General features: G+C 37.5%; 1 protein-coding gene across 2 annotated transcripts in view; it reads right to left on the minus strand.

The window, feature by feature from the left end:
• The window catches only part of igsf11 (immunoglobulin superfamily member 11), a 362823-nt gene extending 345184 nt beyond the window's left edge, over positions 1-17639 (minus strand). Inside the window, exon 1 of one of the 2 annotated variants that reach the window (XM_061925619.1) lies at positions 16241-17639. In XM_061925619.1, the coding sequence (XP_061781603.1) occupies positions 16241-16301 (61 nt within the window). In that variant the 5' untranslated portion in view covers positions 16302-17639. The remainder of the gene's footprint in view (positions 1-16240) is intronic. The other variant, XM_061925620.1, reaches the window with a different exon arrangement.
• Positions 17640-20000: the final 2361 nt, after the last annotated feature.

Below are 20000 nucleotides of genomic sequence, written 5' to 3' on the forward strand. Positions count from 1 at the left end.
CACACGCGTGCACACACACGAACATGCACTTTGCGAACGGTCCCGGCGGTCTTTTAATTTTTTGAGAGACTATTTTTAGGGGGGGGGGAAATAATCGAGGTGGAAAGTTCCATCTGTCCGACACTCGTGTTCCAGCTGCTCCTTTTTAGCAGCCGGCAGAAAGAGCAGTGAAAATAAAATGCTGCTTATCAGATAAAACGGACACTGAGAGGATTTATTTAACGCATGTATTCTGCTTAAGCAGGATTTATGGAGGGAGAGCCACCTTCTAAGTTGGAGGGGTTGGAAAAAATGTGCCAACCATACACCACCTGCAGCCACAGAACGTGGGAGGATATCGGAATGTGTGTGCATCTTAGGAATTGCGATATAGATTTTAGGCCATACTGCGATATATATCGATATCAATATATATATATCGTATTTTCCGGACCATAGAGCGCACCGGATTATAAGGCGCACTCCCGATGAATGGTCTATTATTGATCTTTTTTCATATATTAGGCGCACCGGATTATAAGGCGCATTAAAGGAGTCAAGATCTGCATAAGTCCTGAAAAACTGTCGAACTATAATCATAAAATGATGTTATTACATTAAAGAAATACTAATAAAGATATATTTTACAAACAGAAAGTTACAGGAATGTACACATGATCCCATGTTTACATCTCATTGTGCAACATGTGAATGTTTTGGTGGGAACTAAATGCGATATCTGAAAGGAGTACACATTATTTCCAAAGTAGGACCACCACCCCCCCCCCCCCCCCCCCCACCCAGACATATAATACTAGTACACAGCTCATGAAAAACAATATGTTATAGTCATTAATGACTCGTCGACGCCGTAGTAGATAAGCTTCTTCTTTTTCTCTATCTTCTTGTTGTGGGACATCCATCCTTCGCTGTTGCCATTTCTAATATAAAGTAATGTAAAGTTCTTACTAGAGATGTCCGATAATGGCTTTTTTGCCGATATCCGATATTGTCCAACTCTTAATTGCCGATTCCGATATTAACCGATACCGATATATACAGTCGTAGAATTAACACATTATTATGCCTAATTTTGTTGTGATGTCCCGCTGGATGCATTAAACAATGTAACAAGGTTTTCCAAAATAAATCAACTCAAGTTATGGAAAAAAAATGCCAACATGGCACTGCCATATTTATTATTGAAGTCACAAAGTGCATTATTTTTTTAACATGCCTCAAAACAGCAGCTTGGAATTTGGGACATGTTCTCCCTGAGAGAGCATGAGGAGGGAGGTGGGGGGGGGGTTGGTAGGGGGTAACGGGGGGTGTGTATTGTAGCGTCCCGGAAGAGTTAGTGCTACAAGGGGTTCTGGGTATTTGTTCTGTTGTGTTTATGTTGTGTTACGGTGCGGATGTTCTCCCGAAATGTGTTTGTCATTCTTGTTTAGTGTGGGTTCACAGTGTGGCGCATATTTGTAACAGTGTTAAAGTTGTTTATACGGCCACCCTCAGTGTGACCTGTATGGCTGTTGACCAAGTATGAATTGCATTCACTTGTGTGGGTGAAAAGCCGTAGATATTATGTAATTGGGCCGGCACGCAAAGGCAGTGCCTTTAAGGTTTATTGGAGCTCTGTACTTCTCCCTACGTCCGTGTACCACTCCGTACAGCGGCGTTTTAAAAAGTCATAAATTTTACTTTTTTTAAAACTGATACCGATAATTTTCGATATTACATTTCAAAGCATTTATCGGCCGATAATATCGGCAGTCCGATATTATCGGACATCTCTCGTTCTTACTTATATCTGTCAGTACACTTGCCATGAAAGCGCTAAAACATACCGGTGTAGTGAGTTTACATTATTCACCCGAGGAACTTTAGTTATTAGAGAGTTCTGGTATTTCCGGTGTTGTTCTTTCCGGATGAGGAGATACTGCTCCGTTATTGATTTAAGTAAGGTCTGAATGTCATTAAAACAGTTAGCTCCATCTTTTGACACTTCTTCCACGCCCGTCCTTGCACGCTACACCGCTACAACAAAGATGACGGGGAGAAGACGGTGCAGAGGGTGAGCCACGTAAATAAGACCGCTCACAAAATGGTGCATCCGGAAGCGACTGTCAGAAAGCGGCTTGAAGATGATCTGTAAAACATAATCTATGCAACATTTTGACCAAAGAACCACCATTACATGTTATGTAGACCACAAGGAAGTAGGGATGATGTTCGAAATCGGTTCTCCCGGTTGTTGGATAAGAAAAGAACCGATTCCATGGACTCAAATCCCTTTTTGAGAACCGGTTCCTGTTATCGAGGCCACTATAGTAAAGAAAATAGTTGGTTCTTCATTCGAATCCCTGGGAACAAATCCCTTCCCATGTACAGGAAATGCCCTGTGGGACCTGCAATGTTATGCCCATTTGATTGTAGACTCTTACTGACACCTTGTGGCGATATGAAAATACTACGCGTCATTAGTTTGGGCACTTCCGGGTTGAGACAATTGAGAAGTAGACAAGTTGTGTTAGCTCTTACAAGCCTTGGAAAAGATAAGTCTGTAAGTAAACTGTTTAACTTGTTTATGTAACTCAATATTAAGGTGGAAAGTGGTTAAGTTTGATACTAAGATGTTTATTGAAAAACGATTTTTGTGCACTGTTTCAATGGATGTTTTGAGGACTTAAAATGGCTGCCAGTCGTATATTTCCACCATGGAAATAGTTTCAACAATCAGAAGTATTTGTTTGATGATAGTACTGTATATTTGTGTGAAGCTAATATTTACATATTGTGTATTACATTTCAGGATGTTAATTGAATCACATAGCTTATACATTTGTCATTGTGTGTATTTCAGTTTAAAAAAAACAAAACAGTCCAGTGCAAGACAAAAGTAAAGATAGGAAAAGACAAAGCAAGATCAACAACAATTAAGAGCCTAAATGGATTAATCTGCTTTGGATTGTTTGTTAGCTGTCTGCCAAGCTGTATAACCTCAACACGTATAGTGAGGGCAGAACAGGCAATATGCAATTATTGCCAGGCTTCGCTCTCATGTAAGGGGGGAAGAATTGTTGATTGATGACTGTGGTGTTCTTAGTGTCATAGTGTAGTTAGTATGTTCCAATAGCAGCAGAAGTGCACTTTTTGGAGAGCTGTATTATTTTCAATTTTGTGCCCAAGGGACTGATTTTATTTAACACTTTATTATTATTTATACACCTATAGCAGGGGTCGGCAACCCGCGGCTCCGGAGCCGCTTGCGGCTCTTTGATCACTCTGATGCGGCTCAGCAGCTTTCTTGCTGAACTCCCCAATTTTCCCCTGAGACTTCCGGATTTCAGTGCCTCTCAATATTCACCGATTTTCACCCTTACAGATATAATAAGGGCGTGCTATGATGGTATAACATTCGGCACCCTCTACAATCTGTATTAACTGCGTGCCAGCCTAACAATTGTTATACAATATACATCTTCTGCTTGCACACGTACGCGACAGCAAGGCATACTTGGTCAACAGCCACACAGGTTACACTGACGGTGACCATATAAAACAACTTTAACACTCTTACTAATAATACGCCACACTTTGAACCAAAACCAAACAAGAATGACAAACACATTTCGGGAGAACATCTGCACCTTAACACAACATAAACACAACAGAACAAACACCCAGAATCCCATGCAGCCCTAACTCTTCCAGGATACATTATACACCCCTGCTACCACCAAACGCCGCCCCTACCCCAAGCCTGCTGCCTCACACATCAACCCCCCCACCCCCTCTCTCTCTCTCTCTGTGCGACGGTTGAGGTGGGCGGGGTTTGGTAGCGGGGGTGTATAATGTATCCCGGAAGAGTTAGGGCTGCATGGGATTCTGGGTATTTGTCCTGTTGTGTTTATGTTGTGTTACGGTGCAGATGTTCTCCCGAAATGTGTTTGTCATTCTTGTTTGGTGTGGGTTCACAGTGTGGCGCATTATTAGTAAGAGTGTTAAAGTTTTTTTTATACCGCCACCGTCAGTGTAACCTGTGTGGTTGTTGAGTAAGTATGCTTTGCTGTCACCTAGGTGAGCAAGCGGAAACACCATACAACGTGTGGCTGTTCAGGCACGCTGGTTGTAGTGGGCGCTACAAGCTGTACCATCACGGCACGCATGACGCTGACAAGCGCTATTCATATAAAACTTGCGTGCCACACCAGTTTAAAAATTCAACTTAAAGGTGTGGGCAGCGTGTCTGAGACCCCTGATTTATACATAGCACAAAGCAACAAAAAAACTTTGTATGCAGTGTTATTTCATTTAAAATTTCAAAAGTTATTGCGGCTCCCATTGTTTTCTATAATTTGTGAAACTTGTCAAAATGGCTCTTTGACTGGTAAAGGTTGCCGACCCCTGGCCTATAGTGATCACAGAGACAGGTTGTTTTTGAGTTACTGTATATATTTGTTTTTCTGAAAAATCCCACTTAATATACTTTGGGTAACAACAGTCAATATTTTTTTTATTTTATTTGTTTAGTGGGGTAACAGTCAATATTTATTTATTTTATTTTATTTTGTTCATATAAAATAAAAGTGAGCTTTTGTTAAACCAAATATTGTGTTTTTTTCCATATACAACAACCTATCTGGATTTGATAAGAGAATCGATAAGGAATCGGTTCGATTAGAGGATTCGATAATGGGCTCGTACTCTATAATTCATTATCAAACATCATCCCTACAAGGAAGTGTTTTACATTTAGAAAAAATAATAATAATATGACTCCTTCAATGCGCCCTATAATCCGGTGCGCCTTATATATGAAAAAATATCAAAAATAGACCATTCATCGGCTGTACGCCTTACGGTCCGGAAAATACGGTACTTGCTTATTTCCTTTTCTTAGCTAGTTACTCTCTGCTGTGAAGCAGTTTCAGTAGGACTTCCTTTGAAGTGCACAAAGCACTTATTTATTTTGTTGTTTCACCACTTCACATTCAAGCTATACCTAGTCTCCTCCTTCTCTGTGTGTTGGATGCGTAGCTATAATCACACGGCCCTCCAGTGATGACAGTACTTGGAAATGACCTTATTTGGCACAATTGAGTGCCACAGTGCAAAATGAACATCAACAATGTCATATGTAAAGGCATGCCGGACAGCCCGAAATTTTACAACGAGCACCCAATCAACAGAATGACCAAGCAAGACGTGCACTTCAAACTTTAAAAGGTTACAAAGTTCACAAAGAAAGAGCAACCTCAGCGTGACGCCAGTATGCACTCCCCGAATGCCAAACACCCGGGAGTTGTCTCGATTGTATAAACAGACGGACAGTGCCGTGAGAGCTGCTGGATAATCTGAACATTTCAGGGAATATGAATTTGAAATGTTCTATGGGATTTAGAACGATAGTTGACGAGTTCAGAGTCACCGCCGCTGTGTTTTTTGTGTAGAATTGAGTAAAGCTCCATGCTTACTTTGGCCACACCCTTTGGGGGGTTGTTTCGGGTGAGCCGCTTGGGGGGGGGTTCATTGTGACAGCGGCTGAACCAATCAGTTTGTAAGAATAGAGCTGCCTCTGTTTTTGTTTTTGAAATATCTGGAAACCTTCCTTGAAACGACACAACAACACAACTAATTTGTTCGTGGCCTCTGGCTAAAACTGCCCATTTCTAATTAGTAAGAAGACAACAAATATTAAAGAGGTTCATTGGCTCAAGAAGAATGTGACATCTGCTAAAACTAAGGCTGGCAGGACATAAGGTGATGTTGAAATAAACTTGGTTAAGTCTGTGATATAAAATATTGAATCCATACAGATACACAATATTAACATAATAATGCATTGGAAGGAATATATTTCAAGCAGTGTTTTTCCATGACAAAAAACTGGTGGAGCGCCAATGGACTAATCTGATGAGCTTTTTTTAATTTCTCCTTTCTCCACCAAAGGCAATGTTATGAACCACACAAACAAAACTATTCATTAGTCTTATGAAATCGAATATAATAATTTCTCAGTGAAATGAAAACTTTTTCTCCGGGCTTTTAGAAAGGCAAACAAGGGGCTGATGGAACATGACGTCAATCAGAACTTCCAAAATAGAACTTTAATATTAATCCATAGCGTGAGAATGGTCAATTTACGATAACAGAATCAAGAATCAGAAAAACTTTAATAATCTCCGAGGGGAAATTAAGATTTTCCGCACAATCCCATTCGGGAGCAGATAAACATTACAGGGAGACAGAACAGGATCGCTGACGGGTCTGACAACTTCCACCAAAAAAGGTGAGAAACAGGTAAACGCTGGGGAGGGGGGATGAGAGAAAAAAAATTCAGTCTAAGCCTGGGCCAAGGGAGAAAAAACCTCATAGCCATAGCACACATAAACATGTGTGTAAGAGGGAAACATCAAAAAACACAAAGGACATTAAAGACATTAAAAGAGCAGAGCGGATGCAACCAGCCACTTCTACACAGCCACAAAAGTTTTTAAAAAAATAAAATAAATTTAAAAAAAAAATCATATACACTGTGGGGGCCTCTGCAGTGTTCCACGCCATTGTCTGCTGGGGTGGGGGGGGAGCATGGCCAGAGACAGGAGCAGACCCAACAAAGCAACCCTCGGCCGCCCACCAACTCTCGGCCAGTGTCCAGTCCGGACGTAATTCTTCAAAATGTCCCAAGTGCTTGGCACACATTCCTCTTTGTAGGATACCTACAACATGTTAACATTAGGTAGAGATCACGGGATCGGATCAAGGGACGATTTTTGCCAACTGATTTAAATGAAAGATTCCTTCAAAAAGTAATGCACGCTCAGGGAAACACAATGACATTTCCATATTCCCTATTACACACATGCATCCAGGAAGGTGCATGTCTTGCCAGAACACCGGATCAAATTTGAGAGCAAATCAAATCAAATCAAATCAACAAAGCTGCAACCAAACTGTCGTCTATCCACAGTGCCAAGCCACTTCTAACAAACTATATTGTAAAGATGGGTAATATGGCTATTAAGTGTATCATGATATAAAAACATTTATATTGGTCATTATCGATTTTTTTTTTTAACTATGAAAAATATAGACCAGGAGAAAAATATATCAAATGTTAACCTTGTTTATTAAATGTAACAATTCTTTGAGTATAATCCCCTCAGCTATCAAGGCAAAAAGGAAATGTCAACACAAGCACGGAAAACAATCAATGTCAACACAATTCTAAAATGACCTCTTTAAATAAAAGTGCAAAAATAAGAAATGTGTAAGCAATACTTAATAAAGTGTAACAAAATAGTGGAAAGTGTGAAAATGTAAACATAGAGAAACCTGTGAAGAATATTTTTTCGCAGGTTTACTGCCAGGAAGTTTCAGCTGTGTAACATTTAATTTGGTCTGTTGTTATGAAAATTAATTTATGTGTCGCAGTAATGTTTAAATATTATTGGACCAAATTATTAACCTAAAGTAGCACATTTGTTATATTTTATGTTTACATGTATTTATATAGCACTTTGTTCCGAGCTGTTGTGTACGTACATCTGACAAAAGGAACGGAAGAGGGTTGAAACGAAAAGATGAGCGCGGCGAAGAACTACGGTTGAAAAACTTCAAAAAAAAGCCATACTGTCGAGGTGACTTTTCATTTTATTCACAATTTCTTCACTCTCTGCAGCACTCATTTTATATTTTTCTTCTCACTCCATGCAGAGAATCAACAGCGAGACAGCAATAGGACACAACAAAAACTCGATAGTTTGATACACATCAATCCATCCATTTTCTACCATTTGTCCCTTTCGGGGTGGCGGGGGATGCTGGAGCCTATCCCAGCTGCACTCAGGCGGAACACAGAGAGAGAGAGAGAGGGAGATATATATATATATATATATATATATATATATATATATATATATATATATATATATATATATATATATCCATCCATCCATTTTCTACCGCTTATTCCCTTTGGGGTCGCGGGGGGCGCTGGAGCCTATCTCATTAATTTGATAATCGATTAATCTGTCAATTATTACTTCAATTAATCGATTAATAATCGGATAAAAGAGACATTTCTATCCTTTCCGGTATTTTATTGAGAAAAAAAATGCATACTGGCACCATACTTATTTTGATTATTGTTTCTCAGCTGTTTGTACATGTTGCAGTTTATAAATAAAGGTTTATAAAAAAAAATGTTTAAATGAATAAAAAAATAAAATAAAAATTGCCTCTGCGCATGCGCATAATATAGATCCAACGAATCGATGACTAAATTAATCGCCAACTATTTTTATAATCGATTTTAATCGATTAGTTGTTGCAGCCCTAATATATATATATATATATATATATATATATATATATATATATATATATATATATATATATATATATATATATATATATATTAAATATAGCCCAGATTTACCTGCAGACAGCGATCTACAAAAATGTACTAATATTAAGAGGACAGTGGCAGCTTTAAGGGAGAAATAGAAACTTGACTTTAATTTTTCGAATTAAAGATTGTATTGCCAAAAACAAAAACAAAAAAAATGGGATTACTCTCTATAAGTGTAAATGTATGTATGTATGTATGTATATATATATGTATTTATATATTTATATATATATGTATGTGTGGGTATATATATATATATATATATATATATATATATATATATATATATATATATATATATATATATATATAAGTATCTGTTTATATTTTATTTTATTTCTGATTACTATTATTATTAATGTATTATTATTTATTTTTCTTTTCTTTTTTTCTTTCTTTCTTTCTTTGTTTGTTTATTTAATTGATGCATCTGTAGATATTACTTTGTTTTTTCTGTTGTTTTTTTTCTTTTTTGGGGAGGTGGGGGGTGAGTGGTATGGGTGGGATATAAACAAAAATATTTTGACATTTAGGGCAGACAATAGATATATGATTGATGTGAATATGATGTAGTGGATAGGAAAGTCTGATGCTGGATGTCAATAAAAATAAAATGAAAAAAAACCCAAAAAAAAACATATGTTTAATGTACCCTCAGATTTTTTATTAAAATAAAGCCAATAATGCCATTTCTTTGTGGTCCCCTTTATTTAGAAAAGTATTGAAAAGTACCGGAAATAATTTTGGTACCAGTGTTGTACCGAAATCTGTTACCCATCGGAATTTGTAACTCCAGGGGGCGATGTTCCCATGGCGTTTGTTTGATGGTTAAACGGCAAGCCCAAAGAGGAGGAGAAGAAGAACGCTTGCGTAAATGGCGTAAACTATCCTTAATGATGAAACGTCAGTTGTCAGAATTTCAGCATTAATAAATTACACATATTCTGGAAATCAATGATTTCATTATAGTATGAGTCCATTGTTATTATTAATGCTGAAATTCTGACAACTGACGTTTCAGCAGGATAGTTTACGCCATTTACGCAAGCGTTCTTCTTCTCCTCCTCTTTGGGCTTGCCGTTTAACCATCAAACAAACATCATGGGAACATCGCCCCCTGGAGTTACAAATTCCGATGGGTAACAGATTTCGGTACAACACCGGTACCAAAATATTGGTATCGGGACAACACTAGTATTAAATATAAATATGGTGGGACACTGCCTACCGCCCCCATTTAATGCAGATTTGCAACTGAAGTAAAGGTCACAAAATACCGCCGGCCTGCGCTGACATAACCAAACGATCAATCTACTGACAAATTGTGACATGCTAAGCGTCGAGGTCAGTACACACTTGCCAAAAACAAGCAACCGCAATCAATACGCCGCATCGGAATGTATTTATAGAAACACTTGCGACTCCCCGCCGAGACGCAAGCAAGTCGGGGAGGAGGTAGAAGCCGTTCCTTCGACAATTTGTGCTCATTTTCCCCTAACAGTTGCTTTCCGGCGTGGGTAAAAGTGCAATGGTGAAGAATGGCCCCGATGTAGAATTTTGAACCATTGTACCACACAGATCCCACCCGGCCGATCTAACGAGCTTGAGTGTGCGTGTCTGCACCTGAGTAAAAGTGACCGGACACCATACATCCTCTCGCTGCAGAGGAACACGGCTTAATAAGCGAGCGGCCAAGTGAAACACCTTGACAATCACAACTAAATTCAATCTCACACCAGCCTGTCACATCCAAATTGACAAGTGAAGCTGGTGACTGAACGTGTGTGTGTGTGAGTGTGTGTGTGTGTGTGTGTGTGTGTGCACATTCGGTCCAGTGGAAAAGATTTTGTTTCCTGACAGTGATTTGGGACATGGTCAGCACTCTAAGGCAGTGGTTCTCAAATGGGGGTACGCGTACCCCTGGGGGTACTTGAAGGTATGCCAAATGGTACGTGAGATTTTTTTTAAATACGGTATTCTAAAAATAGCAACAATTCAAAAATCCTTTATAAATATATTTATTGAATAATACTTCAACAAAATATGAATGTAAGTTCATAAGCTGAACATCAAATCAAGTAGGCTATTGCATTCATTACAATGCAACAATGCAATATTCAGTGTTGACAGTTAGATTTTTTGTGGACATGTTCCATAAATATTGATGTTAAAGATTTATTTTTTTGTGAAGAAATGTTTAGAATTAAAGGGGAACATTATCACCAGACCTATGTAAGCGTCAATATATACCTTGATGTTGCAGAAAAAAGATTTTTTTAACCGATTTCCGAACTCTAAATGGGTGAATTTTGGCGAATTAAACACCTTTCTAATATTCGCTCTCGGAGCGATGACGTCACGACGTGGCGTCACATCGGGAAGCAATCCGCCATTTTCTCAAACACCGAGTCAAATCAGCTCTGTTATTTTCCGTTTTTTCGACTGTTTTCCGTACCTTGGAGACATCATGCCTCGTCGGTGTGTTGTCGGAGGGTGTAACAACACGAACAGGGACGGATTTAAGTTGCACCAGTGGCCCAAAGATGCAAAAGTGGCAAGAAATTGGACGTTTGTTCCGCACACTTTACCGACGAAAGCTATGCTACGACAGAGATGGCAAGAATGTGTGGATATCCTGCGACACTCAAAGCAGATGCATTTCTAACGATAAAGTGAAAGAAATCTGCCGCCAGACCCCCAAATCCGAGCTAATGTCGCTATAGCTTGCTGTTCTATCCGCCATGTTTGTTTGTGTTGGCTTCACTATGTGACGTCACAGGAAAATGGACGGGTGTTTATAACGATGGTTAAAATCAGGCACTTTGAAGCTTTTTTTTAGGGATATTGCGTGATGGGTAAAATTTTGAAAAAAACTTCGAAAAATATAATAAGCCACTGGGAACTGATTTTTAATGGTTTTAACCATTCTGAAATTGTGATAATGTTCCCCTTTAAACCACAGAAATAAAATGAGGGGTGATGAGGGGGCTGCTGTGCAAATGTCTCACACTCAAACCAACCAGTAAACAGGTTTTATGGGCCAAAGCTTAAAAATCATCTAAAAAGGTTTCCCTTTAGGGGACCTGTTTTTTTTGTCCCCATACCGTCAGAGGTCCCCTAAAGGTGACTGTGTAGACAGAGTGATGTCCCCATTAAGTAAGCATTGCCAGAACACACACACACACACACACACAGTGCTGCCTGGTCACCATGCTTGTCGTTAATCGGGAGGATTACCAACCGTCTGCCTTAGTTTCTATTACAAACATACAAACGTTGTGTGTACGTGCAACAGTTGTGAGTGCTGTAGATGTGAAAAGAATAGATGTTGAGCGATAGAGATATAGAGAGAGAGAGAAAGAGAGAGAGAGGGAGGGAGTGCATTAGGGATAAAACCTGCACAATCAGAAGTGCTTTGGCCCTGCTGGGGGAAAAGTCTTTTAAAACGGGTGCTTTAGTTTGGTGGAAATGTAGGGATTTGAGCGCCTGATCTAAACATCAAGTATTAAGGAGGGATCAAATGCTTGTTGCATGCGCTCTTGGAGAGGAGCGAGGGAGCGTCTGTTTAAATCCACATTCATCTGTTTTTGGTGTGCAATAGAGGTGTGCACAAAAAAATATGACTTTAATCGTGATTATCATACATATGATTGTTGTTGAGGTTATGACTGTAAGCATTTTTTTTCCCGACAATTTTCCGTCATCACTGCATAAATGATCTATTGCTACACACCTTACACGTTATTTTGTCGACATTTTAATACATTTTTACACTTAAACAACTCAACGTGTCTGAAAAGGAGAAGGAAGAAGCATATCTTATTTAGTCCGAGGCGTATGCTAACAATTGCTTTTAGTCTTTTTTTCGAAAATGCACACAAAGTTACATTGCACGCACGTTAACAGTTTAACAACATGTCCGAAAAGGAGTAGGACGAAAAATATGGTATACGAATGCAGATGATATAGGCTCCAGCACTCCCAAAAGGGACAAGCGGTAGAAAATTGATGGATGGATGGATGGTTTTAGAGTATTTTGAACATGCATACAAAGTTACTTTGTACATGTTTACAGTTTCACACTTCAACATGTCCGAAAAGGAGTAGGAAGACACAAATTGTCATAGCGATAACTAATAATTGGCTTTAGTTTATTTCAAACATGCAAGCATGGTTACATTGTACAGTTTCACGATAAAACATGACCAAAAAGGAGTAGGAAGAAACATATCTTATTTAGTCCATATCACAGCAATTACTAGTAATTGTTAATGGGGAATGGTTTGTGTTTTTTTCGAGCACGGTTAACGGTTTCATAATTCAACATGTCCGAAAAGGAGTAGGAAGAAGCAGATCTTATTTAGTCAATGTCACAGCAACTACTAATAATTGATAACAGAAATGTTCTTTACTTTGTTTTGACCATGCATAAGGTTACTCTGTACACATGTTAAGTTTCAGAATTCAACATGTCCGAAAAGGAGTAGGAAGACACAAATCGTATTTAGTCTGTGTCATAACAATAACTAATAATTGGTTTTAGTTTATTTCAAACATGCATGCATGGTTACATTGTACATACATTTACAGTTTCACATAAAAATATGCCCAAAAAGGAGTAGGAAGAAACATATCTTATTTAGTCCATGTCACAGCAATTACTAGAAATTGATCATGAAAATGGTTTGTATTTATTTCGAACATGCATAAGGTTACTATGTACACGTTAACGGTTTCATAATTCAACATGTCCGAAAAGGAGTAGGAAGAAGCAGATCTTATTTAGTCAATGTCACAGCAACTACTAATAATTGATAACAGAAATGTTCTTTACTTTGTTTTGACCATGCATAAGGTTACTCTGTACACATGTTTAAGTTTCAGAATTCAACATGTCCGAAAAGGAGTAGGAAGACACAAATCGTATTTAGTCTGTGTCATAACAATAACTAATAATTGGTTTTAGTTTATTTCAAACATGCATGCATGGTTACATTGTACATACATTTACAGTTTCACATAAAAATATGCCCAAAAAGGAGTAGGAAGAAACATATCTTATTTAGTCCATGTCACAGCAATTACTAGAAATTGATCATGAAAATGGTTTGTATTTATTTCGAACATGCATAAGGTTACTATGTACACGTTAACGGTTTCATAATTCAACATGTCCGAAAAGGAGTAGGAAGAAGCAGATCTTATTTAGTCAATGTCACAGCAACTACTAATAATTGATAACATAAACATGTTTTTGTTTATTTTGACCATGCATAAGGTTACTTTGTACACATGTTTAAGTTTCACAATTCAACATGTCCGAAAAGGAGTAGGGAGACACAAATTGTATTTAGTCTGTGTCATAGCAATAACTAATAATTGGTTTTAGTTTATTTCAAACATGCATGCATGGCTACATTGTACATACATTTAGTTTCACATAAAAACATGCCCAAAAAAGAGTAGGAAGAAACATATCTTATTTAGTCCATATCACAGCAATTACTAGTAATTGATAATGGGGAATGGTTTGTGTTTTTTTCGAACATGCATGAGGTTACTATGTACACGTTAACGGTTTCATAATTCAACACGTCCGAAAAGGAGTAGGAAGAAGCAGGTCTTATTTAGTCTATGTCACAGCAACTACTAATAATTGATAACATCAATATATTTTTGTTTATTTTGACCATGCATAAGGTTACTTTGTACACATGTTTAAGTTTCACAATTCAACATGTCCGAAAAGGAGTAGGAAGACACAAATCGTATTTAGTCTGTGTCATAGCAATAACTAATAATTGGTTTTAGTTTATTTCAAACATGCATGTATGGTTACATTTACAGTTTCACATAAAAACATGCCCAAAAAGGAGTAGGAAGAAACATATCTTATTTAGTCAATGTCACAGCAACTACTAGTAATTGATCATGAGAATGGTTTGTGTTTATTTCGAACATGCATAAGGTTACTATGTACACGTTAACGGTTTCATAATTCAACATGTCCGAAAAGGAGTAGAAAGAAGCAGGTCTTATTTAGTCTATGTCACAGCAACTACTAATAATTGATAACATAAATATGTTTTTGTTTATTTTGACCATGCATAAGGTTACTTTGTACACATGTTTAAGTTTCACAATTCAACATGTCCGAAAAGGAGTAGGAGGACACAAATCGTATTTAGTCTGTGTCATAGCAATAACTAATAATTGGTTTTAATTTATTTCAAACATGCATGTATGGTTACATTTACAGTTTCACATAAAAACATGCCCAAAAAGGAGTAGGAAGAAACATATCTTATTTAGTCCATGTCACAGCAATTACTAGTAATTGATCATGAGAATGGTTTGTGTTTAATTCGAACATGCATAAGGTTACTTTGTACACGGTAACGGTTTCAAAATTCAACATGTCCGAAAAGGAGTAGGAAGAAGCAGATCTTATTTAGTCAATGCCACAGCAATTACTAGTAATTGGTGATGGAGGTAATGGTTTTAAGTTGTATTTTGTACATGCTTACACGGTTATTTTGTACACATGTTTACAGTATAACAATTCAACATGTCCGAAAAGGAGTAGAAAGAAGCAAATAATATTTAGCCTATGTCACATCAATTACTAGTAATTGGTTATGGAGGTAATGGTTTTATGTTTTATTTCGAACATACTTACACGGCTACTTTGCACACATGTTTACAGTATAACAATTCAACATGTCCGAAAAAAGGAGTAGGAAGAAGCCGATCTTATTTAGTCTATGTCACAACGATTACAAATAATTGATAATGGAAATATCTGTTTATTTTGTACATGCATAAGGTTACTTTGTACACATTAGAAGAGTTTCACAATGCATGTCTGAAAAGGAGTAGGAAGAAGCAGATTTGTTTTAGTCCATGTCACAGCGATTACCAATAATTGATGACGGTAACGGTTTTAGTTCATTTTGGACACGCATACAAGTTGGACACAAGTTTACAGTTTCACAATTCAACATGTCCGAAAAGGAGTAGGAAGAAGCAAATAATATTTAGACTGTGTCACATAGTAATTACTAATAATTGGTGATGGAGGCGTTTTATTTCGAACATACTTACACGGTTACTTTGTACACATGTTTACAGTATAACAATTCAACTTAACCGAAAAGGAGTAGGAAGAAGCAGATCTTATTTAGTCTATGTCACAACAATTACAAATAATTGATCATGGGAATATTTGTTTATTTTGTACATGTATAAGGTTGTTTTGAACACATTAGAACAGTTTCACAATTCCACATGTCTGAAAAGGAGTAGGAAGAAGCAGATCGTTTTTGGTCCGTGTTACAGCGATTACAAATAATTGATGACGGTAACGGTTTTAGTTCATTTTGGACACGCATACAAGTTGGACACAAGTTTACAGTTTCGCAATTCAAAATGTCCGAAAAAGAGTAGGAAGAAGCAAATAATATTTAGACTGTGTCACATAGCAACTACTAGTAATTGGTGATGGAGGCGTTTTATTTCGAACATACTTGTACACATGTTTACAGTATAACAATTCAACATGTCTGAAAAGGAGTAGGAAGAAGCAGAGCTTATATAATAAAACATGGCTTTTTTTTACCCTACTTTTGATTGGGCTAGATGTTTTTTGGTGTTTTAGAAGTATTTTAAGTTTCCCTCTAAGGTCATATTTTCACAATATATGAACAAAATATAAACACATGATTGGAGAGAAGCGGGAAAGGATTGAATGAACTTCCGCTTCTTCCTTCTCCTTTTCGGACACGCTTTAACTGGAAAATCAAGAGTTCGGTAAAAAAAATAATAATAATAATAATAAAAACTCACCCTCCATGCAGAAAATGAGCATCCAGGCTATCCATAGGTCCGAGTTATGAAATTTCACCATGGTTCCGAACGGTTCCGATCCGTGCCAGGCTCAGAGAACTCTTACTTGTCCCATGACATGCTCTTCAAATACTTTATTGTCCCAAAATAAAAGGTAATATGTCGGCCCAAAAGAACCCCCGATTCATGTCCGGTCCGGTCCGGTCCGGTCCAAGGTGTCACTCCACACTCCGTCCTTTGAGAAGCAGGTCCAGTTCAAGTCGCCAGACAAATTGTTTGTGTCACGCCGTCAGAAGACGCACAGTGAGTGGAAAAGTCAAGAGTTGGAGCGAGTGGAAGCTCCGCGCCGTGTCAGGATGCTGAGTCCTAATTTGGAAACACGTCACAAAGTGAGACTTTTCCCCGCCGCCTCGGTGACAGTCTCCAACGCGTCCTGTGGCGCTCCATGCTTCCCTCGCGTCAGATGCAGCGGCTCAGCGGACCCGGGGGGAGTAAAACCTGACTCTGTGTAAGCCTCGCTTCCGGTTCGTGCATTCCAAAATAAATGAAATATACACGCTCACTTGACACAAATTAAACGCCGTTAATGGTTAGTACGACAACTAGTCAATAAACTCCCAGCATAACATGTTTTATGTGTTTCTAACATTCTCACGTCGACCATTACCGACTTTTTCCCTTTTTGGTTTGTCGTACTTTGTTTAGTGATTTCCGGTTGCTATGAGATTGTTTACGCTGGCTTGACTAAGAGCTTTGGCGGATAATTGCAAAGGCGCTTGAGCCGGCCTGTTGCTGGGAGACCGCTGACGCCATGAATGGGGAAAAGCGTACGGGCGCTTCCTTGTGGTGTGTTTAGGGATCGACCACTCGGACGTAAATTCGATGCAAGTTTGTTTTGGTGAAATTAAATGATCAGACGTGGTTAAACGGACTCATGCTTGTTATTCATGAAGGGCCAAATGGGGCAAAATGTAATGAATACATCTTCAAAAATGTAATTAAATATTTGATTTAATTACGTATTTAAATACATCATGAAATCGATCATTTATAAAATTATTAACTATGATTTTACATTAAATAATTAATGGCACATTTGAGTATCTGATTCCAAATATAATTAATTATTTTTTCATTTCATTTTTTTTATTTATCTCCTTCATTGATGTGCATCTTTGATCGATAGACAATTATAGTGGTTTGAGTGTCCGCCCTGAGATCGGTAGGTTGTGAGTAGGGATGTCCGATAATGGCTTTTTGTCGATATCCGATATTGACCAAACCCTTAATTGCCGATACCGATATCAACCGATACCAATATATACAGTCGTGGAATTAACACATTATGCCTAATTTGGACAACCAGGTATGGCGAAGATAAGGTCCTTTAAATAAAAAAATTAAAAAAAATAAGATAAATTTAAAAAAAATTATTGAATAAAAAAAAGTAAAACAATATAAAAACAGTTACATAGAAACTAGTAATGAATGAAAATGAGTAAAATTAATTGTTAAAGGTTAGTACTATTAGTGGACCAGCAGCACGCACAATCATGTGTGCTTACGGACTGTATCCCTTGCAGACTGTATTGATATATATTGATATATAATGTAGGAACCAGAATATTAATAACAGAAAGAAACAACCCTTTTGTGTGAATGAGTGTGAATGAGTGTAAATGGGGGAGGGAGGGTTTTTGGGTTGGTGCACTAATTGTAAGTGTATCTTGTGTTTTTTATGTTGATTTAATAAAAAAAAATAAAAAATAAAAAAAATGATACCGATAATAAAAAAAAAACATACCGATAATTTCCGATATTACATTCTAAAGCATTTATCGGCCGATATTATCGGACATCTCTAGTTGTGAGTTCAAACCCCGGCCGAGTCATACCAAAGACTATAAAAATGGGACCCGTTACCTCCCTGCTTGGCACTCAGCATCAAGAGTTGGAATTGGGGGTTAAATCACCAAATATGATTCCCGGGTGCGGCACCGCTGCTGCCCACTGCTCCCCTCACCTCCCAGTGGGTGAAGAAGGGTGATGGGTCAAATGCAGAGGAAAGATTTCGCCACACCTAGTGTGTGCGTGTGTGTGTGACAATCATTGGTACTTTAACTTGAACTTTAAACCTCAGCAACTAAACACACATTTACACACAAAATGCCTGAGAAGGAGCAGGATGAAGAAACATTTTACATTTGCCTGCCCCTTTCAACATAATACGTAGTCTTACTTAGTGGATATCATACAAACCAAACCAATACATCCAAATATAATGAAAACAAACAAAAAACACACACAAAAACACAACAAGTGCAAAACTTCATGAAGTACAAACCGAACAAAAAAAAGTAATACACACCTCATGGGATGATACAAAACAAATACAAAACCAGACAAAAAATAAGTAAAATAATAAATATAAAGCAAAATGTAAACACATATGGCTGTCCATGTGATCTTATTGTTCTGTCTTTATATATTGTTTTCAGTTGGAATATATTTTTACAGTCTTTTATCTCATTGTAAAGAGAATTCCATAGTTTAATGACACATTTAAGTTAAGTTATTTAAACATGTATATAAAATGACCGCAACCCCGAGAGTGACAAGCGGTAGCAAAATGGATGGATGGGTTTAAATAATTACTTAAATGCGTCATTAATTATATTTGGAATTAAATACACAAATGTGTTATCAAATGTGCCATTCATTTTTTTAAATGTAAAATCATATTCAATAATTCTATAAATTATCAATTGCATTATTTCATTATTTATTTAAATACTTTTTTGAAAATGTATTTATCAAATTCTGTTCGATTTGGCCCTTTACAAATAACATACATGCTCCTATCTGATATAATATATATATATAATTATTTAAATTGTATTTTCTCTTTATCTCCCAAGGTGCGCCTGACCCGTCTGGTGCTCTGCCGGTAAGTGGCAAATTATCTCTGCCTCACTTATTAATAAAAATACATAATATGAATTATGATTTTATTTATTTATTTTATATATGTGTGTATAGATATATATACATGACAATCATTATGACCGTTTATCATTATCTTGTTACATTACTTTGATACAAATTAAAGTAGTCAGTGTCCAGCTATTACAATAGCGTTTTATCAAAAACACCTGAAAATAAGTCGGCACACAGCCATTAAAGTCGAAAAACCACTGGTCACAAAAGAGAGTCCAGACCTTTGTGAAAATGCCCACATTGGGCCATAAACAAAAATGTGGAACCTGGATGAAAAAGTGATTGTATATAATCCATGAATTATTTTATTTCATAAATCTTTACAAAACGCAAACATTGCAAATATCTCCTCAGCAATGAAGGCAAGACAGAAAGAAGGAAACAGTGCCATCTTGTGGTGAAAACACACTTGACTTACTGTATGTTGCTCGTCGTCACATCAATGACTGTTCCTGATGGTTACATTTGTTCACACCACAAAATGATGTTACAAGTAATAGCTGCATCTACATGCGCACGCACACACACACACACACACACACACACACACACACACACACACACACACACACACACACACACACACACACACACACACACACAAGCGTGCACACACACACACACACACACACACACACACACACACACACACACACACACACACACACACACACACACACACACCCACCCACCCACACACACACACACACACACATTGCCGGAGCAGCAGATTAGCAGTTTGGTCCTTCAGGAAGCATCAGTT

This window comes from Nerophis lumbriciformis, linkage group LG30 (genome assembly GCF_033978685.3).
Source record: "Nerophis lumbriciformis linkage group LG30, RoL_Nlum_v2.1, whole genome shotgun sequence".
NCBI lineage: Eukaryota > Metazoa > Chordata > Actinopteri > Syngnathiformes > Syngnathidae > Nerophis > Nerophis lumbriciformis.